The 25749-nt window shown below is 49.2% G+C and overlaps 2 protein-coding genes across 9 annotated transcripts in view; one reads left to right on the top strand and one right to left on the bottom strand.

The window, feature by feature from the left end:
- SCUBE3 (signal peptide, CUB domain and EGF like domain containing 3) overlaps nt 1-9158 on the bottom strand; it is a 37946-nt gene extending 28788 nt beyond the window's left edge. For 2 of the 3 annotated variants that reach the window (XM_005603832.4, XM_023624788.2), the window contains exon 1: nt 8383-9158. In XM_005603832.4, the coding sequence (XP_005603889.1) occupies nt 8383-8467 (85 nt within the window). In that variant the 5' untranslated portion in view covers nt 8468-9158. The remainder of the gene's footprint in view (nt 1-8382) is intronic. The other variant, XM_003363700.5, reaches the window with a different exon arrangement.
- Nucleotides 1-25749, top strand: part of TCP11 (t-complex 11) — a 132842-nt gene that overhangs the window by 33934 nt on the left and 73159 nt on the right. The gene's annotated exons all lie outside the window — the stretch shown is intronic.

The following is a 25749-nucleotide window of genomic DNA, read 5'->3' as shown; positions in this document are numbered from 1 at the left end:
GAACCAAAAAGCTGCCCTCCACAGTCCTTTGTGAAGGCCATCCTTTAGTGCCCTTAGCCCCACCCCAGGCACTGGGCTAGATCAAAAGCTGAGTTGGGGGAGAGTGGCAGCTGCAGAGATAGCACAGATGAAGCAAGACCTTCCTGCCTCACCCTCTCCTGGCATGAATGCACAGGTCTGTAGCTGCAATAGCTTTTCCCAGTGCCATCTGACATTTCTTCTGGATTTGCTTCAGCGCCTAGCAGAGTGCTCCATAAACTCTGCTAAATGTAGGGAGGAAAGGTGGGATGGGGGTGGGGGATACAAGGGTTAGAGAGCAGACCAGAAAGGGGGGATTATTGTAACATAGGCAGTCCTAAGATTCCCTTCTGAGGATGGGGAAGTGTACCCCAAAAGGGAAGCAGGAGGACTCCCAAGGAAACACTTCTTCTACTTCAAAATTTTGCCCAGGTCCAGTTCAGGAATAACAACAAATGGAAATGAGCAGGACTGCAGGCTGCAGATAAGCAGACACCCCTAGGTAGAGTCTAGCCCACCTTTACATTACCACAGTAGTTATCTTGCCTGTCACAGGGGATGGGCAAATTTGGTGGGCCCAATTTGGTGGGTCCAAAGCAGCCTGCCTGGTATCCCAATGTGTCCACAAGCATGTGACATCCTTCTTGCCCCAGCCAGGTTAACCTAGGATGTTTGTGTGCCTACCTCTATTTTCCTCTCCATAAATGCCTTCAAATCTCCTCCATCATTGAGGACCCGTTCAGATACCACTAGTAGGAAGCTACCCGTGACTGTTCCAGCCTTCTCTGATCTGCTATCTACTCTTTCTCTTAAGTCCTAAGGCTTTTACAGTCAGGTTCTCTGATCGCCTGACCAATCACTATCTTGTGATGCCTTTTATATGCTACCTTGTACCATTATTTAATGTTTAATTTATGTGTATTATCTTCCTACTGAAGCTGTAAGCTCCCTGAGGCCATGGCTTCTCAATATTTGAAACCTATACATCAGCTGGAATAGAGTTAAGCATATTTATTCAACTATTGAACAAATAGATATTGAGCATTTGCAACATGCCAAGCACTGTGTTAAGTGCTGGGCATTCAGCAGTGAATAAGACAGACTAATATACTGAAGGCATTTAGTAAATATTTGTTAAACAGATGGGTGGATGGGTGGATAGATGGGTGGGTTGGTGGGTGAGTGGATGAGGTCCATATTTGTGGCATCCTCTCTGTTCTGTTACCACAGAGAAAAAGCCCACTTCTTTACTCTCCTATGACCCCACAACTGTTCTGGGTGGAGGGCAGTCCCAGGAAGTTTAGTCTTAAGTTAAGGGTAGGGAGACAGGAAACTCAGAGAAGGGAAGATACCTGCTTAAAGGCATCCATTTGGTGAAGCTGAGGCCAGAAGAAACTGGGACCAATAAATCTAGGATAGGATTCCTCAGGAATCCTATAGGATCCACAGCATCTCAGGGTTCTTAGATGTTATCTGAGGCTGCTCAGGCATCTCTTCAGAGCATCCTTGTCAGACAGATGCTCCCCAGCTTCGGTGCTAACTAACACCTGATGAAAGGGCGCCAGTGGCCACTTGAGACCAGCGTTCCATTGCTGCTCTTGGTCAGTTCCCTTATCCTTTCCTCAATGTTACCTCCCATATCTAAGTAACATCCAAAGTAGAACCAGCCCAGGCTTTGGCCATGACACTCTGACCTGCAGCATGTGCATGTGTACCTATGTTTGTGCACATCTGCTCTACCTCTAGATCAAAAGGGCAACTAGGGAAACTGGTGGAGCATGGCTTCCCAGCTCCAGCTTCTCAGGCTGTCTTCCCAGTTTGGAACTGGACTGAGACTCTGTGACCTCAGCTGGAGCCTGGGCCCATCCTGAGCCTGGACAAAGCCAGGCAGGGGTGAGGGAGGCCTAGAGAGAGAGAGTCCAGGAGAGCACACAGATGACCCCAAGGGGAGGAGACAGAGCACTTTATTCTTTTTAAAAAAGTACCCTTCACTGTTATACAAGCTTAGCCTGCTCAACTGAAGAGCCAGGAAAAGGAGTTGGTGCTTGGTGATTGCAGGGAGCAAGGCTGAATCTGAGAGCCTCATCACCCATCAGGGGGCCCTGATGAGTTTCTCTTTGAACTCCTACCTTATCCCTAATCCAGCTCCTTGCTCATTTGAATGTACCCCTAAATGGGCAAGAATTTTCTCTCTTTCAGTGTGGACTAAATCAACAACCCTGAGTCAGAGGCCTTTAGAGGATGGGTAGGGCCGTGGGGAGTGAGGGTGGGGAGGAAAGAACAGAACATTGGAGAGGGAGGAGCAGGGAGGCAGGCAGTGAGCAGAGGCAGGTTCTAGTTTCATGATTTCAGTCTTCTCTCTCCAAATTGATGGGAAAAAATAACAACGTAAACAACGATGATGTCAGATGATGTATAATTCCATTAAATGTGCAAAGTTCTTTCATGTAGTTTATTTCATTTGATCCACAAATGGTCCTGCCTGTCATTATATAGATGAGGAACAAGCTCAGAGAGAGTATCTCAGGGAAGAACAATCAGCTAGTGCAGAGCCAGGACCTAGGTCTTCTGACTCCCAGTCCAGTGCTCTCTCACTACACACTGTCTTCTATAAACACTTGAGGGAGGAATCCATGCCTTAGTTGTCGTTGTGCCTCCCCCCCACCCCAACTCAGCACTTAGTTCAGCATGAAGCAAACATCCACTACATAACCATGGGGGCCTGGAACTGACATTTGGATGTTCCTGGTAGGAAGTCAACAGTAGTCATGTGGATGCTCTGAGGCTTTGGGCATGCAGGCAGCAGGGAGGAGGGCAGGCTAAGTGGCAGGCAGGGAAGGAGGGTGGTGCACCATGGTGGGCACAGACCGAGTTGCAGTGAGGAAGGGGTGGACAGTGCGACATGGGGCAGGTGTCTCCTGCCCTTGGATTCACTATGCTGGGCCAAGCAGCTGGTTAGAAACAAAAACAAACACCAGGGATACAGGTTCCTGCTGTTAACAGCTTCAAACCGCCAGAGGAAAACTCCAAATAAATATAATTAGAAACTTGTAAAAACGTCCTCTCTGTAAACCTGCTCCCCAGGGTCCATCCTTTAAGCGCCCCTCTTTTCCTGCCGCCCCCCCCATGCCCACATATCCTGATACTCCACCCTCACCCAGGGATTCCTTAGATCTATTTCCTTATTCTGGATCTTCCTTCCAGCCCAGCAGCTCCTGCCCAGGTCTTTTCTCAGCTTGTCACCATCAGTGACCAGATGCAGACAGCCCATGGCCTGGGGCTCTGAAATGCAAACCTCACAGCTCTCTAGGGCTATGGTTACAGCCACAGGGAAACCATGGGCAAGAATGAGGGTCACAGTACCCTAATTAGGCGTCACCATCCTGCCTGTGGGGCCAAATCACAGCATCCAATGGCAACTACAAAAGAGTGCCTTGGTCTGAAAAGAGGAGATGTCCCCACGGAAGGGAAACAGAATACAGAGGGCTAGTCTTGGAGTTGAGAATATATGGTGTGGGAGCAAGGACTGGGGCCCTGGGGCCTCGCCCAGACAGTATTCAGTTCCCAGAACACAAATGTTTCAGCTCCACTTCCCAACATTGTTGGATACACACACATTCACACACACAGAAACACATACTTGTTCTGCAGGGGCTGTTGCCAGGAGGAAAATACCCCACTTAAGGACACAGTAAGAACTATCAGGTACTTGAGGCCCCAGGATACTGGGGTAGAGGAAGAAAGGAAGAGTAGCCAAGTGACACAGACTTGGGCAGGGGGCAGTGGAGCAGGGCCGAGGGAGGAGAGGGCCTGAGATTCAGGTGAGAAGCCTGGGCAGGCCCCGCTGCAGGACTGAGGCTTGCTATAGTGTCTTTTGCCTTCAGCAGGAAGGATTTCGATGAGATGTGCAGAATCTGAGAGCTGAAAGGGACCCTATTGATACTCTAGTCCATTTTACAAGTGAGGAGGAGAATTTCAGTTATTTCCTCAGAGGCCTCAATCCTTAGGCTTGCATTTACCTAAAACCACTGGCACCATACTCCCCATCCCATGCCATTTGGGGCTGGCAGTATGTGGGCATGGGAGGAGGAGAGCAGCCAGTCTTGTGACAGAGGGGCCAGTGAGGAAGTGGGGAGGGTCCATGTCCCCTCTTAGCCCAGGCGACTAGCTCCTCTACCCCTCAAACATCTTTGGGTTGGTGGTTGTATCACTTTTCCCCCAAGGACCAGCAGTCCCTCTGTTTCCAGACTCCTGTCTTATAACTCAGCCTGAAGAAGCTGTCCCCAGGTCTGGGCCTCTTGTGGGCACTGCCAGCCTCAGAGCAGCTCTGTAGTTTCCAGCCCTGACAGGCACTCTTTCTTATAAGTGGTCATGTGCTAGGGGTACAGGACGTCAAAGGAGGCCCACACCCTGACTCTCGGGGACCAGAGCTGGGGCAAGGACTGGGGTGAGTTCAGGCAGCCAGCTCCTCCACCTCCATCTTCTCAAGAGGGTCTGAAGCCATCCATTCCCTTCCCCCACCCTCAGTTCAAGGCACTGGACCAAGCCATTCCACTTCTTTACTTCTCCAATGAAAACAAAACGCACATTGCCCCGCTTCCTTTTTCCTCTCACCGGAGCACTGCACACACACACACACCCTGAGTCATGCACACGCACGCTCACATGCCCCAGTGAATGCACACCTCGTATTCTCAAACTCACACCCAGGGCCGGCTCCTTTTACAACAGGTCCCAGCCGCTCACATCTCAAACCGGTTCTCATGCTCTCAGATTCCTGCAGGTTTCAGAAAACAATCTCATTTAGAGGTTGCTGATAACTTTCTTCTTTCTCTGCCTGTAGTAATTCTGGCCTCCGTGTCTTCTAGTCCCCTCTCTCTCATTCCACCCTGCAGAGACTCAAGGAGATGAGGGGTAAGAAGTGGAAAAGTTCTGCCCCAGTCCCAGGCTTTCCCCACCCCCTGGGGGGACATGTCACTGAGAGAAGAGAGGTCAAAGGGATTCCTGAGGAATTTCTAAGCAGTCCACCCCCCTTCTCTACGCTTCTGGAAAAATGAGGGGGGGGTGCTTAGAGGGAATTGATTGAAGATCAGGCTCCAAAGAGTGGGGACTGACTCTCTCTCTGTCTCTCCCCAGTGTGGCCTGGATGGGGCATGGGCAATAGCCAGCTGCCCACGGGGCCACCCTCACCCGCTGACACGGTTATGGTTTTCATTTCATATTTTGGAGGGAGGGGCTAGGAGGAACAGTCCCCTCACTGTAAGAGCTGGCCACAGGAGCCCAGGGAAGCGGGGAGGAGAGGAAACAGCCACATTAAAGAGGAAGAGAGGGGTGGGGAAAAGAAAGAGAGAGACACACATACACCCAGACAGAGACCCGGAGAGACGCACCGAGACAGAGGGATACTGTTTGCCGCTAGATGAACGCGCTCAGTTCCAGGGATGGTGGTACTTGGAAACTCTAAATACATGACTTTATCAAAATTCTATCCCTAATGAGGAGAGAAAACAACCAGGTAAACTAAACGGCCAGGCTGGCTCTCCCTGAGCTTGCCCTGGGGACAAATTTTCCCCAGGAGGCCAGGAGACCTTTCCATTCAGCTGTAACCTGAGCCCTACACAAGGATTAGGTCTTTTTAACCACTGCTGCACCGACCCCCCCCCCCCAGAAGAGCAAAGCAAATTAATGCTTTTAAGTTAACAATTATCTCGGTTATCCAGTCTGTCTACTTTAAAATACACAGGCACTTGAAAAACACTCAAAACCATGTACCCTCATGCTCACTCCCAGTCACACAACCTTACCCACCCACTCATCCACATGCACTTCTCAAAGACACTAAAACATCTGTATTCATGCTTAACAACTAAGTAACAATAGACACAGACACCCAGCTATGTCATCTGTGGTTGACCGTGGTGAACCACCACGCACACTTGCACACACATGCACACACTCACCTGCACACTATAGGCTCCCTTCCTTGTCCCTCCCCTCCTCCCCATTCCATACCACTTTGGTTCATCCCTGGGGAATCTCTGGAGAAAAGGGACAGAGACTCAGATATCCCCAAAGGTATAGTAACTCTGTGCAAGATACTTGCCAAGAGTATTTGTATTTTAAAGACCTGCTAGTGCTTCCTTTAGAAGCATGTGGCATTAGAGGCGCACTTTCTGGCACTGGTGACAACTAGGGAGATGTTTGGGAGCAAGGGATGTCCACAGCATTCTGTCTATGGGGACGGCTGCCCTGCCTGGTCAGGACTTGTCCTTCCTGATTGGCCTGCAGATTTAGGTCCAGAGACATCCCTCTAACCCAGCAAACTTGTTGTTAGGTGATCTCCAGCAGACCAGGTTGATAAGTTTCCTGAATAGCAGGTCAAAGATAGCTGAACTGACAGGCTTCAATCCTATGCCTGGCAAGACTCAGGGATCAGAAGCAAGGAAGATGCAAAGCTAACTGCAGCCCAATCAGAGCAAGTGTGGCCCGAATATGAGATAGCCAGTGAACAAAACTGTTAGTCTGTAAGTTCCTTGAGGGCAGGGGCCTCCACTCTGGCTGCATCCCCCTCCCCCCCACAGCACCCAGCAGGGTGGCTGATGAAAGAAGGAGCCCTGGAGTACCCTGGAGGGATTCTGAGTCCTTCTGTCCCTGAACCATGGGCTGATCTCCCAGGCTTGAAAGCCTTGGCTTGATGGCACCTGTCCCTTCAAGGTGTCTCCATCTGTCCCGGGAACCCCCTTGAATATACTACTTGCTCCCCCTAGTCTCACTAGGCCACTACAGACACTGGCTCCAACTTGAAAGAGGCCCTTATCTTGTCTCTAGATTACTGCATGAAATCTGTTCCTTCCTTCAGACTAAACTCCCTAGCTAATTCCATGTTATGAGTAAGTCAGCACGCACTACAAAAGCTAGCTTTGTTTATGAAAACACAAGCAAATCCACAGTGGGAGAGGGGCTGCTCCCAGGCTGGGGGTGGGAGTGGGCTGTCTGGAACTAGGACTGGAGAAGAGACAGTTTGGGGTTGGAAGGGGGAGGGCTGGGGTCTAGTATTTGACAGCTGAGGGTCTCTAGCGTTTAGATTGTGTTAAAGGACAGGTTGGAGGAAGAAGCGGGTAGTTGAAGAGGCAGTGTTTTGGGAGAAGAAGATGGCATTGATATAGCACCTTTCTTTTAACAGAGTGGGAGCCCATCCAGTATACAGAGCAGCTTAACAGCCAAGTGCTCAGGCTCTGGGATACAGCGACCTGACTGTCAGAGACTCAGGCTTCCCCAACTCCCAAGTTCAACTTTCCCTTCTAGTCCAGCCACCTCCACATCCCAGCTTAGCTTCAGGAGCAAAGGGACAATAGGCAGAATCATATCCTCCTGGGCAAAGCCTTGCCAGGAGGAGTTTTCTTTTTCTCCATATAAATCTCTTCCTGGGTGAGGACACGATGGGGGAAGGGTGTAGCAAGAGGTCAAGGGGGAGGGGAGGCTGTCCCCAAGAGCACTGTAGCCCACCAGCCTGGTTTCTGCCAGCACAGCCTTGGGACTGGCCAGGCAATAAGGCCTGGGGTCAGGGATGGGGGCAGGAGGGCCTCCCTGTCTCTCTCTCTTTAATTCCTAGAGGAATCTGTCAGAGTTCTCCGGCCTGGAATTTTACTTTGTTATTTTAATGCAATTCTGACCTGGATTTAAATGGAATTGGAAACCCGAGGCCTTAATAAATAAATATTATGATAAGAAATGAAAGCCATGCAAGAGGAAAGAGATTTCCCTCCAAAGAGGCAGAAACGCAACATTCTTGCTGGGAGCCAAAGTTGCAGAAGTTTTCTTCTCTTCTTCAGCCCCCTACCATCCAGTGAGAGCCGAGTTGGTTTATACATAGATCCTATTTTTCTACTGATAAGACAACTTCCAAATTTCTGTCCAACTTTGCGGGAGGGTTGGGGGTGAGGGGAAGACATACATAGCACGCCTGAAAAGTTTTCATTCTCTCAGTCTCTCCAGGCCAGAACTTAAGTTTCTGGCAATGTTTGAGAGAAGATTCTCTCCCACACTTTTGGAGGGCAAGAAGTCTTTCGAAGATGCTGGGGTGGCAGTAAAGTCGGGCAGGATCCTGAGGAGCGTGGTCACTTCTGGCCAGGGCGCCCCCCCCCCCCCCCCAAACTTCTCACTCATCCGTGCCGCCCCTAGTTCCTCTAGCCCTTGGCCCGGGGCGCAGCGCCCACAGGTCCGGTCCCCAGCCAGAAGTGCGGGTGCCCGGTCCTGACAGCAGCACGCTTCCCAGCACCTGCCCTAACCCCTCGGAAATCGCGCCCCCGCCCTCGGGCCCCGCAGCCCCGGCAGCCCCGCGGCCCCGCGCCCCTCCCTCCTTACCTTGCGCGGCTTTGCTGTGCTGGGCGGCGCGGGCGTGGACCAGCAAGACGAGCAGACAGAGCCCGGGCACGCGCCCCGAGCCCATGGCTGGTGGTACCGGCGGCCGGGGCCGGTTTCGCAGTCCCGGGAGGGCGGAAGGGGGCCGGGCCCCCGGGCACTGGAGGCAGGAGGGGAGGGGGCGTCCCACCCGGGCCCGGCCGGAGGCTGCGGGCGCTGGGCACGGACCGCGGCGCCCTCGGCGGGAGGCTCCAGATGCTGCCGGCTTCTCCTGGCCCGACCCCGGGGAGAGCGAGGCGAAGAGCACGACTAGGCTGGGGGCGCCCGGCGCCGCTGACGGAGGGGAACCCCCGCCCTCTCCAAGCCGGGCTCTGCTAGCGGCGGCGGCGGGGCTGCTCCGTATAATCCCACCCAATTCTCAGCTTCGCCCGGAGAGAGCTACAGCGGAGAGCGCGCAGAGCCCGAGCGAGGGACCTGAGAAAGGGGAGGGGAAACGCAGCGCCAGAAACACGCCCTTTCTGCCTCCCTTTCTTCCTCTCGCTCTTTCTCGGTCTCTCAAGCTCCGTCGCTTTTTCTTCGTCTTTCTCCTCCTCCTCCTCTTTCTCCTCCTCTCTTCGCTCCTTTTCGTTTTCTTCCTCCTCCCCCTCCTCCTCCTCCAGCACCTCCTTTTTCGTGCCCTTTTTTCTTTCAAATGGGGCCTCGGCGCGGCGGCCGCTCCCCCTGCGCGCCCGGGCGCGGCGGCCCCCTCCCCAGGCTGCCGGGCCGCTGCCTGCAGGAATTTACAATCCCGCGCTGGGGGAGCGGGCCCAGTCTCCATGGAGACGGCTTCCCCGGGAGCAGGGAGGTCAGGCGCAGACCGCGCACAATCAATGGATCAATGCAAGCCCCGCTCGGCTCCAGACCAAACAGCACCGGGCTGCGGCTCGTCCTCTCTCGCCGCGGAAAGAGTAGGGGAGCTAGGGTGCACCCCCGCCCTCGCACGCGATGAGGGCCGTTCGACGCAGGTTTGCACGCACACCTCCACGAGGAGACAAAGAGAGCGCAGGGTGTCGGGGAGGCTGGGGCGGACGGGATCGCGCTGGCACTCAGACATGCCTGCCAACACAGCCTGACATGCGGGACACAGCCACATAGGACCTCGAAAAACTGAGAGCGGCTCCAACAACGGGCGGAGTAATGTCCTCCCAACTCTTAATTCCACCACACCCCAGCCTCTGGACTCAATCTCCATTCCTAGTGCTGAGCCCACTTTAATTGAGGACCAACAAAAAAGTAGCCTTCCCCTAGCTAGAACTGCCGGCTCCAGGGCAGACTCCTCTGCAATTAAGGCCTCGGAGGTAGCCCACTGAGCCACCCTACCCGTGTAGAACTGGGCTCACGTGAAAAACGCTCTCATGAGCTCAGCACAGGGGCAAAAATTAACCCACAGAAACGTGCCTATGTGTGTAAACACAAAAGAGATGCATAACACACTTCTCCAAACCTGCCCTTGCAGCTTCAAGGGGTGGTCCTGGCCGGTCCATTCTTAAGCCTTCATCCCTCCAACTGCAGGGGCAGCAGAGGAAAGATAAATGATATTTTTTTTAAATAGGGGCACAGTGTGCCGACGGAGTAGTGTCCCTGAACCTGAGGCATTTACCAGCTGTGTGCCTTCTGTCCTTCCCTCCTAGGGGAATGAGGAAAGACCTCTGGAAAGGGCAGTATGGGGCTTTGGTCCGACTGAGGCCATGCCAGGCTCCAGAGAGTTACTTATGCTTCATTGCCAGTTTTCTGCAGGGAAGAGACCCAGACTAACATCGCAGAGCCCTCAGAGAACCCAGGAGGAAGAGACAATGACCAGAAACTCTCTGAAAATAACTCAGTTCATAGGCCTTTCACACTGGCAGCCCACATCAGCTGGGGTGGCAGGTGGACTTTGTCAGAGGCCTCCGTAGCCCCCAGGGATACGAACTGAACTCCTTCTTCCCTAGGGATTGGGTGGAAAAGTAGGAGGATGGAGATAGAGCCAGGGATTTGGGCTTCTTGTCCCAGCTATATCCTGGGATGAAGATTACTTTTGGGCAAGTCATATCTCAACTGGGTTCAGTGTCCTCACCTAGGAAAAAGAGAGTGGGTTAGCTCAGTAGGGCAAGGAGACAATGCCCTTAGGAAACCTGGGGGAGGAGCACTTGAGAGCTCCTGCCTGGGATGAAAGATGATGGTTGGGATGGGACCACGTAGATCATAGGAATGGTGTGGAGGCCACAAAAAGTTTGGGTCAGATGATCTCAGAAGTCCCTTTCAGCCCTTGTCACTCTAGGACTCCCTCCCTCCTTCATTCCATTGGCAAACCCCTCCCCTTGAAGCAGCTTTGCTTACTGCCACCAATTATGTGTAGGACTGGAGGACAAGTGCAAACTTGCCATCCTCTCTGCCCCAAACAAGAGAGTGGTTTTCAAAAAAAGAGAAAGAATTGGAGGTTGCCAGACAGTGCCTGATCCACATGGGGGCACAGGGAGAGAGCTGAGGAGCCCCCAGTGCAGTGAAGGGAGATTGCACTGTGCCCTGCTTTGTCTGCCTTGCTTTGGACACTGGTGTGAGCTCCTCTGGGTCCCTAGGGAGGAGGGCGCCAGCCCACCCTCTAAATCATAGGCAAGGTGGGCATAGAGGATTCTGTAGGGGCAGAGTAATAGGTTATCTCAGACCTTCTCTCCAGTTCAGTGGATTTCCTGGTCCTCTGGGTGTGGCCATTGCCCAGGTGTTGGGGGAGGGAGGCTTGAGTGGGTTGCCCCACCATAGCCGCTATGTCTCTGGGAGGCTCATTGTCTTTTACTTTAGTTTCCTCTTTCTTCTCACTTTGCCAGCCTTTCCTCTGTTCATTTCCTCTGATCTTCTAGGAACAGATGAGCTTCCTCCACATCTGGGCAGAACAGACAGTTATGCCCTGCTCCCCACCATCAAATCTGGTTCCAGGCCACCCCTCAGCCCTTCAAGGAACAGAAGCAGGGCTTATATCATTGGGCCACTGTGAATTGGGGTACTGGTCACATTGCCGTATGCCCTGTCCACTTTGCGGGGACTCACAGCTGGACTCAGGAAGATGACAAGGAAGGAATGACGAGATGGCAAGTAGTACTGCAAAAGCAGCAGTGTATGCCGTACCCTCACTGGCAGGGGGAAAGTGTCCCCCGGTTCGCTGGGCTTCCTATACTCACCTCTCAGGCTGCAGTTTGCTTTTGGGCTTCACTTTCCTTCAGGGATGCTTCTAACATTCATTTTGTTCTAATTTATCCTGCAAACGTCTCGAGAGAGGACTGGGTTGGAGGGGCCATAGCTGATATATATCGGTTCTGATGCTGCTTAGGGACACCTCTGCCAGGGCTCCACCACACTCAGGGACTCCCCCTCATCTGCCAAGTCTCTTTCCATGAGCCTTTGCTTTTTCTTTCTGCTTCTCAGCTTCCCCATCTTTAAAATGAGTCCAGTGACCCTACTTTGACAGACAGTATGGTCTAGTGGAGAACTTGTACATGTTGAAACTAGACTACCCCAAGGTCAATGTCAGGCCCTACTATTTACCAGCCATCTATCTATTCTTGATGAGTTATTTCATTTTTCTGAGCCCCAGCGTCCTCATCTATAAAATGGGTATGGTCATATGACCTCAAAGGTGAGGCATACATCACTGTCTAACTACATGGACCCTAGAGTAAAATAAACCTGCAGTTCACATCTCAGCTCTCCTACTTTCTAGCTGTGTGACTTCAGGTAAGTTACTCAATCTCAGTGAGCTTCAGTTTCTCTTCTGACAAAGGGAATAAAAACACTTACCTCATAGGGTTACGGTGTTAATTAAGTGAGATAATGAATAGAAATCCCCTGGCACATAGTAGGTATTCAGTAGATGGTGGCTATTGTTGTTATTTCTACTACTTCTCAGGAGGAACAGAGGCCACAGTGTGTGATAGTAAAGGTATGATAGTGCTTGGGAAGAAGCAGCCTCATCCCAGGCCAGACTTTGATGCCGCTATGTGTGAGCACAGCTGACCCCCAATAGGTTCCTCTCTGTCACACATTCCTACTGAGAGGGTTGCAAAAATGCCATGCATTCCAGCACACTGCTCTTGTCAGCAGCAGTTCCAAGAAGGAAACTCACCTGCCAGGTATCCGGAATCACTCTTTCCCTGCCACCTTGCAGTTCTACCTTGCCTTAAGAAGGCACAGACACTCTGAGACTCAAATTAAAGCTCATAGCTACCATTTACTGAGTGCTTTCTGTGTGCCAGGCACTGTACCAGGCACTCCAGCACAAGCCTATCAGGCAAGAATTGTCATCCCATTTTGTTGATGGGAAAACTGAGGCTCAGGTGGGTCAACCTACCCAGATGACTAAGAAGGGACAAAGCCAGGACTTGGGCCCAGGCCTGATTGTATACCTCCTTCATTCCCTACACTGCCTCCTCTGAATCCACAGAGACCTGACACATTCTTGTCACTGTCACAATTTAATCATGTGGGGTAGGGTGAGGGCCACAGACTAGCCCCTTCACACACAAGAAGTAGTAGGGCAGTGCCCTTGGTCTGGAGGATCATACAGGAGTAGAACTTTAGAAGACTTTAACCATCATCTTTGATGGTCAGAGGTCACATGACTTGTCCAAGGTCACACAACTTATTTAAGAGGCAAAACTAGAAGCAGAATCCATGTCCCCCCCTGACTTCTGACTCCTGGATCAGTGCTCCTTAGCCAGTGCCCTCCGAGCTGCCAGTTTCCTCTCTTCCTCTTCCTGATGATTTGATTAGTCACCAATCCTTCCATCAAGTGGCATATGCTACTTATCTCACACCCTTCCCCCAACAAACACTGTCCTAGGCCCTCTAGGGTATACAAAAGGCATAAAAAATGTGATCCCTGCTTGAAGAGCTATATCAACACTAGTGTATGGTTCCAGACCCTTCTGTGTCACAAGGCAAATCCCCCAGATGCCCTGAGTCTTACTAGGAAAGTGAGATTTGTATATGCGAAACAGGATATTTGAATGCAACATCAAGCAATCCAGACAGAAAGTGCCATACAAAGTCAGAGGAAATACAAGTCTATCATCCAAGAAGACTTCATGGATGAGGAGGGACTTGAGGTGAATCTTGATGACACTCAAACAGAAGGAAATAGATGGACTAGGTAGAAATATAAACAAAAATCAGCAATTGGTAGATGGAGAGAGAAAAAAGAGAATAGTCAGAACAACAACAAAAGAAATAGAAGAAAGGGGGGGGTCATGCTGGGTCAGTGGACAGGTTGATCCTGGTGGGTCCTTGTTTCCCACCTGTCCAGGATGGCTCAGGAGCCATTTGGCCATATAGACAGAGAATTGGAAGTGATGCTCTCTCAAAGTCTGTTCCAGCCTTAGGATTCTAGGAGTAACTTGCTCCAAGGCCTTTAGTCTTGCCTTTACAGAGAGGTCCACTGGCAGCCCTGCCAGGACTTGGGAGACGTGTAACTTGGTCCAAGCTGCCCACACCTGTTTCAGCCTCTCCTCTGGCAGCTTGGGTGACCTCCTTGGCTCATCCTTGGCCCCTGATCCCAGTGTCCTCCCAGCCCTTCCTCTCTGCCCACTCCCACTCCTGAATCACTTTGCCACCTGCTTCCTCCCCACCTGCTGCTCCCTGGCTGCTTCCATGAAGGAAACAAAAATCTCTAACCTGCCAGTTGGCATTAACACTGATGTGTGGTTCCAGACCCCTGCACATCACAAGGCCTGTCTCCAAACTGCCCTGAGCTTGTGCCCTGTCCCCTCCACACAGCTGCTCTTCCAAACTTTGGTTTCCCCTCTGCCAACCTCCGCCACCTTAATTCTCCAATCAACACCTTCAATGCCTATTTCATTGAGAAGCCAGAAGCCATCTGGTGTGAACTTCCTATCCCCTGCCCCCCTCCTTCCACTGCTGGAAGAGGGGTCCCTCATTTTGGCCAAGGCCAATCCCACATACACGTGCAAGGATCCCATCCCCTCTCACCCCTACAGGAAGCTGGCACTGTCAGTTATCCCCTTCATTTTCTGAATCTCTCACCTCAGCTACTCCTCCTATAAACACTGTATAACCTGCAACATCCTACAGCAGAAACAACAAACTTCCCCAGACCCTGCTGCCTCTTGTCCATTCAGGCTTCTGAACTTCTAGAAGTATGCCTGCCCTCGTCTCCACTTCACTGCTTCCCTTCACCCCTCACCCTAGTGCCGTCTGGCCCAGCCCCCCTCTGACATCCCTCCACTAGGTCTCCAGTGACTTCCATATCTCCATATCCAGGGCTGCCTGCCAGTCATCTAGCCCCACCTCTCTGCATCATCAGAAGCCTCTGAACCTTTTCCTTCCCCTTCTTGCAGCCCTTTAGTCCCCCGATCTCCTGCTGGCCACTCTCCCTCCACTGGCTTCTTAAGTGCTTCTAACTTGGCTCTTCTCACTTCTTACACTACGTGACCTCCTTAGGGACTCTCACCCAGGAACAGCAAGGGTGTTGGAAAGAATACTGGCTTTGTGGTCAGACAGTTCTAAATTTAAATGCAGCCCCATCAATGAGTGAGCTTGAGCAAATTTCTTCACCTCTCTGAGCTTCAGCTTCCTCCTCTAGAAAATGGGGAGGATACAGTTCTGACCTGGGAGGTCAGCGGGTTACTGCTGATAAGTTGTATGGAAGGTCCAGCTCAAAGTAGGTGAACAGTTTGCCCCACGTGGTGAGGGATTATGGCTCCAACTTCCACCAATGTGCTGATGACTCCCAAATCTACATCCCTAGTCCCACTTTTCTTCTAGCTCTAATTCTAGATGTGTGATTTTCAGATCTCCATCTCTAGTCAGTCAGCCAGCCCTGGTGGTCTAGTGGTTAAGGTTCAGCGCTCTCACTGCCACGGCCAGAGTTCATTTCCTGGTCAGGGAACCACACCACCTGTCTGCTGGTTGTCATGCTGTGGTGGCTGTGTGTTGCTGTGATGCTGAAAGCTATGCCACCAGTATTTCAAATACCAGCAGGGTCCCCTATGGCGGACAGGTTTCAGAGGAGCTTCCAGACTAAGACAGACTAGGAAGAAGGAACTGACCACCCACTTCTGAAAAAATTGGCCATGAAAACCCTATGAATATCAGTGGAACATTGTCTGATATAGTGCCAGAAGGGGAGAGGATGGCACAAAAAGACCAGGCAGGGTTCCCCTTTACTGTACCCAAGGTCGCTAGGAGTCGGATCAACTCGACGGCACTAACAACAAACCTCTAGCTCTCTTCTCTCTTTTCTATCTAGTCCTATATTTCTGCCTGCTTATAGGTATCTCTGTGGTATTTTTCAAAACCTCAAGCTCAACCAACCCTCCACCAAACTCATTGTTCTTCTCAACACTCTCCCCAGACCTGTCCTCTTCCTGTCATCTCCATCTTGGGGTTAATGACCCCATAACCCACTCAGCGGCCCTGGCTGGATTTCTCAGAGTCTGTAAGGACTCTTTCCTCCTCCCCCATCTAACAAACCACCAGATCCTGATGGTGAAACTTTTGAAATCTCCTTCAAATTCATTTCTCCTCTCTACCTCTGTTGCTGCTGTCTCAGCGCAGACGCTCATTGTGTCTCCTGTGGACCATTGCCTGACAGGGATGAGTTCCAACTCCTTACCATGGCATATCTGGCCCTCTGTGCCAGTCCTGAGCTGTTCTCTCCAACGACATTTCATGTTTCTCTTCTAATCTCATCATCACTACACCCAAGCCACACCATGCCTGGCACATACCATGTTCTTGCCAGCTGGAAAACCACCACCACCCCTCAAGATCCAGCTTAAATGTATCTCATTTATGAAGTCTTTTTACTGCTTGCAGTTTGGTGGTCCTGATGGCCCTGGCCATGCTGTGCTGTAACGGTCTGTTTCCCTTCACTAGTCTGTCAGACCTTTGAAGGCAAGACCCGTATTGGTCACCACTGTATCCCCAGCCCCAAGCATATGCCTGGCACATAGATGTGCTCAATGAATGTTTGTTGAATGAATGAAGGAATGGTGAGCTCATGGGAATCCCAAAGAGAGGAAGAGCATCCCCTGGCCTGTCTCGCTGCCCCCCACCAGCCTGAGAATACTTCAGGTTGCCTGAAAGACTGGTGGCAGCAGAGGGCGTTAAATGGAGGAGCAGTGTGGACACCAAACTGAAGAAAAACCACAGAGATGCAGGGGGGCTACAAGGGGACGTTGGCCAGAGACTCTCAGATTCCAGAAGAGAAAGATGCAGAGCTGGAACCTTCTAAGCCAGAGCTCAGGATCTCCCCAAAGGTTTGGAGAACTGCCGATGGCAGCCTGATTGAAGCAGCCAGAGGCAGGAGACCAGGGAGAGAAGCAGTGACCAGAGGCGTGGGGCCAAAGTGGATGGGGTGGGGTCCACAGGCAGCTACGATCTGAACCTTGGGGAAGCGGACTCGGGAGGCAGAACCCTCACCATCTCCACTCCTTCATTGAAGATCTTTCCTATCAATACTTAAAATCCCATCATTAGAGGATCATTCCTTCGAGCTAAACCTTGTCTTCCTCAGGTCTGAAACACAACTATCCCTGTGAGAGAGGGTGACAGGATTAGGCCTTTGCCTGTTAAAGCTTTAGTTATCAGTTGAAGGCTTAATCAAGGTGTGGCAGAGGGAGGGCTCTAGGGACACTAATGAACTTCCTAACTTTGCTGAGAGCTATTCAACTTTGCTCCTTCTGCCATTTCCTTGTGGCTCTCCTCCCCCAGAATCCCACTGGGTTCCTTTCCCAGAGGAAGAGAGGGAGAGACAGGAGGACCTCTCCATCCAACAGTATAATTCCTATGGGTATCCTGGGTTAGAGAAAGGATGGGTGGAGGTATTGGGGCACAGTTCAGAGTATTCATGAACCAATTCATAAAGTGAATTGCTGTAAAACAAAACTCAGTTCCCCAATAGCTTCTATTATATTTTCCAAGAAGGGCTCCCTATGAATTCCCAAAGGGCTCAGAGGCTCTCCCATGAGAGTCCTTTTAGAAGAGAAAGCCTGCAGCAAGGAAGGGCTCAGAATGTTTGCCAGCCGCGTGCTTATGCTAAGTGTTGATATCCTTACAAAAGTTTGCCTCGCTTGTTTGGCAAGAGGCTCTCCCTTCTTCATGCCACCTCTTCTCCTCTGTCTTAGGTGGAAAGCTGTTTTAGGCATCATACAGAGCTGGTTTGGCAAAGCTAAGGGGCATCACAGCCAGGCTGGGTTTCCTTGGTGTCCCATTCTGGTCCTACAAAAATCAATCTGTGAGAGGCTGCAGCACACTGGAAGAGGACAAGCCCTGACTCTGACTCAGGGATGCTGCTACCCTTGATCAGCCTAAGGGCTACTGAGGAGAGAGAGAAACTCATTCTGCTCCTCTTCTGCCCTCACTGGCCCCTCAGGCCTTGGTCCAGTCCTGCTGGGGATTGAGAAATTCCGTTGCTTCTCTTTGGCAGACCCAAGCTGTAATGCTTCCCTTCACCAGTAGGTGCCGCTGTCCAACATACCATCCTCCAGCCCTTTGTGAACTTCTGAAATCAGGCCTGGGGGAGCCTACTTAAGGAACGCAGTGCCTCAAACACATTTGCAAGTGAAACTATTATAAATGACAAACACCCACACCGATGAAGTTAAGATGTGTGTGTGTTTCTTTATGACCATAGATTCAATTTTTAATGTTTGACATTCATTGTGCACTTACTATGTGCCAGGAACTTAAAGGATATGGAGATTCAAAGATGACATGATTCCTCCTTCCAAGTTCATAATCAGATAGGAGAGCGAAATTTGCACTTAAATAATTAGAATATAAGGCAGAACATGGTAAATGCCGGAATATAAAGGTGCCAACATAAAATTCTAATCAGTGCATAAAGGAGACAGATTAATTCCAGCTGGAAGCTTGGGGATGCCTCAGAGGAGGAGAGGGTTTAAAGATGACCTCAAAAAATACATAGGATTCTCATATATGGAGTTGGGTGAAGAGGGCAGGGGCATTCCGGGTGGTGGTAATGAGATAAGCAAGGACTTGCGGGGAGGAATGTCTATAGGGAATTAACAATGTGGATCAACTAGAGACAGATGTTTAAGGGGGCCTGGAGGAAGATGTAAAAGGTGGGATGGGCCAGACAATGAAGAGTCTGTTTCCATCTAACGCTAAGGGGTTGACGTTGTTGCATAGGCTGTGGGAGCCCTGATGACTTCAAAGCAAGGCAGCAGCATAGCCAGTTCATGTCATGAATCGGCATTATACACTCTGGGCTTTGTGTACTCTGCTGGATTTCTTCACTATTTAGCAAATTTATTTCATCATGGATGCAGGAAGAGAACAGAGAGGAGAAGGGGGGAAATGGGATACAAAAAAGGGAAAGATAGGGAAATAATGGATAGAAGGAAAAGAAAGATGGGGAAGGAAGAGAGGGAGAAAGTGCGAGAGGCAGCAGGGGGAGAGGCAAGGCAGACCGTGCACTGGGAGGAGGCTCTGCTCCAGGGCTGTACCCAGGGAGCTGTTTGGGCTTCTCCAGGCCAGCGGCTTCTGGCTCCAGGCCCTGGCCGACCACAGAGGACAATGTGAGGCGGGTTTGTTTGGTGATGTGTTTTCTGCTGGCTCTGTTTGTTTGTTTTCTGTTTTTCTGGCAGTGGACACGTCTGGGCTAGAGAAGAAGGAGGAGGTCAGGGGCGTGACTGGCATTGACAGTGGTCCCTGGGCCAAGCTCTGGGCTGGTGGGATCCTTTAGTGGGGGCTTGTGGGCATTGGAACTGGACTTTTGATGTCTCTAGGAAGGGCCTCTGTGTGGGTGCCTAGGGCCAGGTGGTCTGCCCAAGCCCAGAAATGATTTGCCCCAAGCTCTTTGTCCTTGTCATTCCCTACCCTGGCAGGAAAGAATTAGTCCTTGAGCCCTGGGCTCCTTGCCTACGTAGCCAGGATGTCGTGCTGTGCTGGAGAGTCCATGGGGGTAGCAAAAGAAGCCACTTCCAGCTCAGCACTGGGGGCCTCAGGGGAAGTCCACACGAGCCAGCCTGCTCCCAAGCCCTGATGATGAGTCTGGCTTTCTCTCTCCTGTCCCACATCCTTTGGAAGCCAACTTAACGAGCCCTATTAAAGTTAATGAAATGCAGTGATTCCTCTGTTTGCTCAGTTACAACTCTTTACGAGATTGCTCCCTCTTGCAGAGGCGATTCATTTGAGCTGCCAAGGCTTAGCCTTTGTCCCCCTAATTTTTATTGGCCCATTAACGAGATCAGATGCTCTGGACTGACCAGGAATATCTGATACTGGGTTCCCAACAAGCCTCATTGGGTCAAGTCTCAGGTGGACTTTTGATTCCAAATTAGCCTAAAAACAGCCCCTGTTGCCTTTCCTCCCTTTGTTGCTTCCCCTCCTCCAAACCCAGTTTTATAAGTAAGTATGGCAGGGATGAGGGAAGAATTCCGAAGCTAGGAGATGCTTTCCTGTCCCCTTTAGATTATGTCTGAACTCACTGATGGAGTAGCTCCCCTAGTAAGAATGCCAGTACCTTTGGCCAAGGGCTTTATTCCCCACTAAAATGGAAATACACTGAACCTTGTTAGTCATTTACATGTTGATGTGAATTAGTTAATAAGGTCAAGGATAGGCTTCAAGGGGATTTGGTAATCTCCTAAATTGTATACAAACTTCTGTCTCCGGTGTTCGTTTTTCCAGAGAGAGGTTTTCTGTAGCTTTCTTCAAAGTTTTCGTGACACAAACACCCCCCACCCCAAAAGGATTTAAAAAAGCCCTCTGTAGAATTGGAAGAAGAATGGTCCATAACTGGGGCACAGAAGACAAACGCTCCTACCTGCACCATCTGCGTGGCCAGCGCCATCCCTGAGGAGGTTCTGGTCTCCTCCTCCTTTGCAGACCTCCCATTGTCACCGCAGCTCAATCATGTCTTTCCTAAATCTTAAAACCAACCTCAAGTTGGGGGGCAGGGGCAAGAGGAGAGCTCTTTAACACTATGTTGATTTACAGGGTGAGGTTGTAAATGATGGGTTTGCATACAGTTGTAAATACTCATAAACTCGTAAGCGCCAGGCATCACATGCCCTTGGTGCCCAGATTCTCTGCAGCCCTGTACAGGCCTGGCATTCAGAGAGAAGGAGAGCACTGACTTGGCAGCAGCTGTCATGACAAGGTTGCAGCTGTGACTCTGGGGGAAGAGGGCATGCTTGGAGCTGGTCTCTGGAACCCCTCATCCTCCTACAGAGCAGGTGGCCTCTGCACAGTGATGCCTCAGAATGGCTCCTCCCCTGCTCAGCCAGCCTGGCTGCTTTTGTAGGTTATGGTGTTGTCACCAGAAGGCATAAATTGCAAAAGACCTTCTTGGGAAGATGAATTGGGCCTGAGTCTATTCTTCACGCAGCAGCCAGCATCATCTTAAAGCAGAGTTTCACAATCTCAGCACTATTGACATTTGTTGTAGGGGCTGTCTTGCACATTATAAGATGTTTAGCAGCATCCCTGGCTATTAGTCACTAGATGCCAGTATCAACCCCCCCCCCCCCCCACCATGTTGTGAGAACCAAAAAATGTCTCCAGACGTTGTCAAAGTTACCCTGGGGGAGAACAACTCCCCCCCACCTCTCATCCTATTGGGAATCTCTGTCATAAAGTATAAATCAAATCTTGTCACTCTCTGGTTAAAATCCTGTAATGTCTTCCCATTGCTCTGAGTATGAAATCCAGCTTGGTGTAGCCTTCAAGGCCCTGTGTAGGCTAGCCTTGCCTCCCTCTGCAGCCCCACTTGTGCTGCTCTGCTCTTGTCCCCCTTCACCCTTTAGACACATGAACCTTTCTGACATACCTAGACAAGCCATCTCCTTCTTGGACGGAGTGGAAGACAGAGAGACATCGGCAGATTTGGCATATGTTTTGGAGGCCTTTTCATACGCATTTGAAATATTTGACTTACTGAATTGCTTGCTTTTGTTTTTCCTGTCTCTGCTACTAGAATGTAAACTCCATGAGGGCAGGGACCTTGTCTGGCTTGTTCACTCCCCATCATCTCCCATAGTGTCTGCCACACACAGTAGGTCCTGAGTAATTATCTGTGGAATGAATGAATAAGGATGGCAAGAGTTCAGAGAGGGAGAGGGACTCTTCTGGGAAGTCAAGAGAAGGTTTCTTGGGCACATTGAGGCTTGAAACTTGGGTAGGAAGGGTTGAGGGTAGGAAAAGCAAAATGTGTTCTGGGACAGGGCTTAGGGGATGGCAGAAGCAAAAGCCCAAAGAAGCACAGTGGTGAAAATGTACTGCAGTTGACCCCAGGGACATGCAGACAGCAGAAACTTCTCTTGGGGCAGAGGACAAATCTGGTGCGAACATGAGTTTTGATCTGAGTAGCCCCAGGGGTGAAGTACTTGATGAAGAAGTGGGGAGAGAAGTCAGCCAGGTTGGACTCTAGTGAAACTGGGGCCAAACCAGGGAGGGTTTTGATTGCTGAGCCTGGAGTCTAGACTTGGCTGAGCCTCTGAAAAGTAATGACTTTTCCTCTCATGGTATCTGATGTTGGTGACCCTGACTGCTCTGATCCCCTCAGACTCCTAGAATAACTCTGTGACCATAAGGCAAGTCAAGGGACTGACCAGACAAGTGAGCCTAGACCAGTGCAGAGAGCTCTGGGACCCAAAAGGAAGAGGCCTGTGGCCTGGTTCCATCTCCCTTCCCTCTCTTGATGTGTGGCCCTGCTCAAGGCGTTGGACTGCAATGGACCTCCATGTCCTTCTTTTAGAAAACAGAGTTAACAATACCTGCCCCTTTCAGAGGAGAAATGAGGTCATGTTTGTGCAGCATTGTGAGCTCACTGGAGACAATGAATGTATTCTTCTTAACAGTAACAATAATAATCATTACTGCAAATCTAACCAGTAAATATATCTCCTCAAAGCTGGAGTTGGGCCCCTCAGTAGGATAGCAATTAAAGTTTTTAAAAAAATCTCTAGATGGGGGAATTTTCTGGCCCCGTTTTGATCTTTGGGGTTTGCAGAGTTGATATCGCTGTGGGAGGGAGAGACGCCTACAGCAATCATTCATTTCAAATCCATTCAGTTGTACTTATTATATCTGTCTTGTCCTCGAGTTATCCCCAATGGGTTTTGCAACATCTCACTCTCCTTCAGTTCAAGGAGAAAGAGGTCCCTCAGGCTCCCCATCACCACACCCACCCAGTGTCTCATTCACTCGTGGAAATAGTGACCTAACTGTTAGAGATCCTGGGCCTTTGGGCATGGGCCACAAACAAGCCTGCAAAGTAGGTGGCCTATCTTAAGCACTTGAATCTCTTTTCCACCCATCCCACTAGGTAGGCCAAAGATTCCCAAACTAAGCTGTGCATTCAAAGCCCCTAGGAGTAGGGCCCGTGGATTCTCAGATGATTCCAATGCAGCCAGCCAGCACCTGTCTGAATGTGGGAATCACCAGGTTTAGTGAAATGTTAGTTATGAAATGTGTCTACAAGGAGCAGAGTGATACTTATTCAAAGGTTTTATTGAAGTTTGAGTCAAGCTGGCCGAAGACCCTCTCTCCTGCCCCAATGTACAAAATGACAGAAAAACTTTAGAAAAAATAATAATAACTATATTACAGTGTGAGAAAACAGGAGAGAACCATCAACATATCAAAAAGATCCCAGAAAGATAAAGAACAAATAGCATGAGAGCTATAAAGAAATTAAACTGGAGGAAACCACAGCTAAAACATATGAAGAAGACTGCTGTGGAGGGTAGAGGGGTTTGGGGGGCTCCAAGCCTGAGACAACAGACTCAAAATAAGCAGAGGAGGTCCCAGGGGTGTTCCTTGCTGGTTCCTGAACTTGTGTTCAGTGGTTGGCAGTAGTGGATTTGCCCCAAGGTGCTGGGGCTAGAGCAGCAGAGCAATGCTCCAAGTAGCTACTGACACTCTGAGCGAGAAATAGGGAGCCCCCATCCAGGACAAAAGCTGCCAGCAGGCCAGTCATCTCCCTCTCACCCTCAGTAAGCAGTTACAGGCTAGAGTGAACACAAAGCTGGCAGATAGGTCTTCTCAAACACAAAGATGAGCAGAACATCAAGAATCACTAAAGATTCAAAGAAAAATAAAACTTTGGTACAGAGAAACTCTAAGCCAGTATTATCCAACAGAACCTTCTGTGATGATGGAGGGTCTTCCACATTCAAGCTCTGCAGTATGTAGCCACACGCCGCATGCAGCTATTAAGCCCTTGAAATATGGCTGTGCAACTGAGGAGCTGAATTTTTAAAATTTTATTTTAATTAATTTAAATTTAAATAGCAAGTGGCTACTGTATTGGATAGCATAGCTCTACACTTAACATATAGAAGAGTTAACACCCAAAGAAATAGAGATAATAGAACCAACAACAACAAAAATCAGTTTAGTTGAAGAATAATATTTATCTTCAAGAGATGTAAAATGATAATAAGTCTATTTAAAAAATAATAATAAGTCCATTTTAAAAATTGCTAATCGGAATTTGAAACTCAGTAGATGGTCTGAGATGGATTTAATGGTCTGGTTATCAGGAAGACTGATGTGAAGAAGTCTGCTTAAACACAGTGAAAAGGATAAGAAGATGGAAAGTCTGAGAGAAAAAATTAAGAGACATCTGTCTAATAGGCATTACAGAAAGACAATTTCAGAGAATAGACAAGAGGAAATAATTAAAGAACTAAGAAAAGAAAATTTCCCAGTCGTTGGAGAAAGAAATTAATCATTAGGTTGAGTGTTCCCCAGAAAAAAAGACTCACACCTAGACACATTATAGTGAAATTTCAGAACAACAAAGTTAAAAAAAAACCCTAGAAGCTTCCAGTGAGAAAAAGCAGGTCATCAATAAAATTATATTAAATTGGCATCAGATTGGATGTTAAAAAACAATGGAACACTGTCTCCAAAGTTCCCCAGGGAAATGAAGAGTTCAAGTAGGAGGAAAAACTTAAGTCTTTTTTTTGTTTTATAAGGAGAAAGTTTGCTACCCTCATATTCTTCAAAGAATTCCCAGGAGAAATGCTTCAATAAAACCGCAGTGACTTCAAGAAAGAGGAAGAAGTGGGATGCTGAAACTGTGGTGAACAAAGAAACTAGTAAAACTTTTAGTGAAGTTTAAGTAATTATTGAGATGTAAAGTAAACATTTTAAAAACAACAATTTGGAACTATAAACTACCCAGAAGATCTCAACTTGGGAGTGGCAAATGGAGGAGGAAGAGGAATGTTAAAGTGTGTTAATGGAGAAAAGGTTCCTGATTAGCTCTAGACATTGATAGAAAATCATAAGTTAAGGAATATAGGGCTTGGGGCCAGATCCGTGGCCGAGTGCTTAAGTTCGCGCGCTCCGCTGCGGCGGCCCAGTGTTCGGATCCTGGGCGCAGACATGGTACTGCTCATCAGGCCACATTGAGGCGGCGTCCCACATCCCACAACTAGAAGGACCTGCAACTAAGATATACAACTGTGTACGGGGGGGGGGGGTGGGGGGAGGGGTTGGGGAGATAAAGCAGGAAAAAAAAAAAGAATATAGGGCCCAAACTTAAGAGTAACCAACAGAAGATGGGGAATTGGAAAATCAAATTCCAAATCAAGAGAGTGAATTAAAAAGGGGAAGAGGGGCAAAGAAAACTGAATCTAATGAAAAGCAGGAAATAAGAAAAAAGTAGATAAGAAGAAAACAGGGTAAAGAGGAAGCATAAAATAAAATGATAGGGGGTCTAAAAACATCACTAATAATACATGAAAAAAGATAAAATTCCTCTATTAAAGGGCAAAATTCTGCTATATGCTGTTTACACAGATGTACTTGAAACGAAATGACAAAACATTTTGAATGTGAACAGATGGGGTAAATATACTAAGCAAATGATAAAAATAGAGCAAGTATATTAGCATGAGACAATATGGAATTCCTGGCAAAAAGCACTAGAAGAAACAAAGGAGATATACTGATAAAAGTTATAATTTTATGAAAGTATATAATTTCTATGATTATTAACAACCCAGTTTCAAAATATATAAAGCAAACGCTGATAGAAACCAAGAAGAAATGAACAAATCTATGGCTGTGGATGAAGGCTCAGAAATCTGCAGGTCAAGTAGACAAAAGTCATAATGAGAAGAATAGAAGATTTGAGTGACACAATTAACAAGCTTTACAAATATATGTTATATCCTACAGACTGAGAACACATTTTTTTCTTTTTTTTTTAAAGATTGGCACCTGAGCTAACAACTTTTGCCAATCTTTTTCTCTTCTTCTTCTTCTTCTTCTCCCAAAGCTCCCCTAGTACCTAGTTGTCTATTCTAGTTGTGAGTGCCTCTGGGTGTGCTATGTGGGACTCTGCCTCAGCATGGCCTG

The sequence above is a fragment of the Equus caballus genome, chromosome 20 (genome assembly GCF_041296265.1).
Source record: "Equus caballus isolate H_3958 breed thoroughbred chromosome 20, TB-T2T, whole genome shotgun sequence".
NCBI classification, from domain to species: domain Eukaryota; kingdom Metazoa; phylum Chordata; class Mammalia; order Perissodactyla; family Equidae; genus Equus; species Equus caballus.
This window is presented reverse-complemented; position numbering and strand designations above follow the sequence as displayed.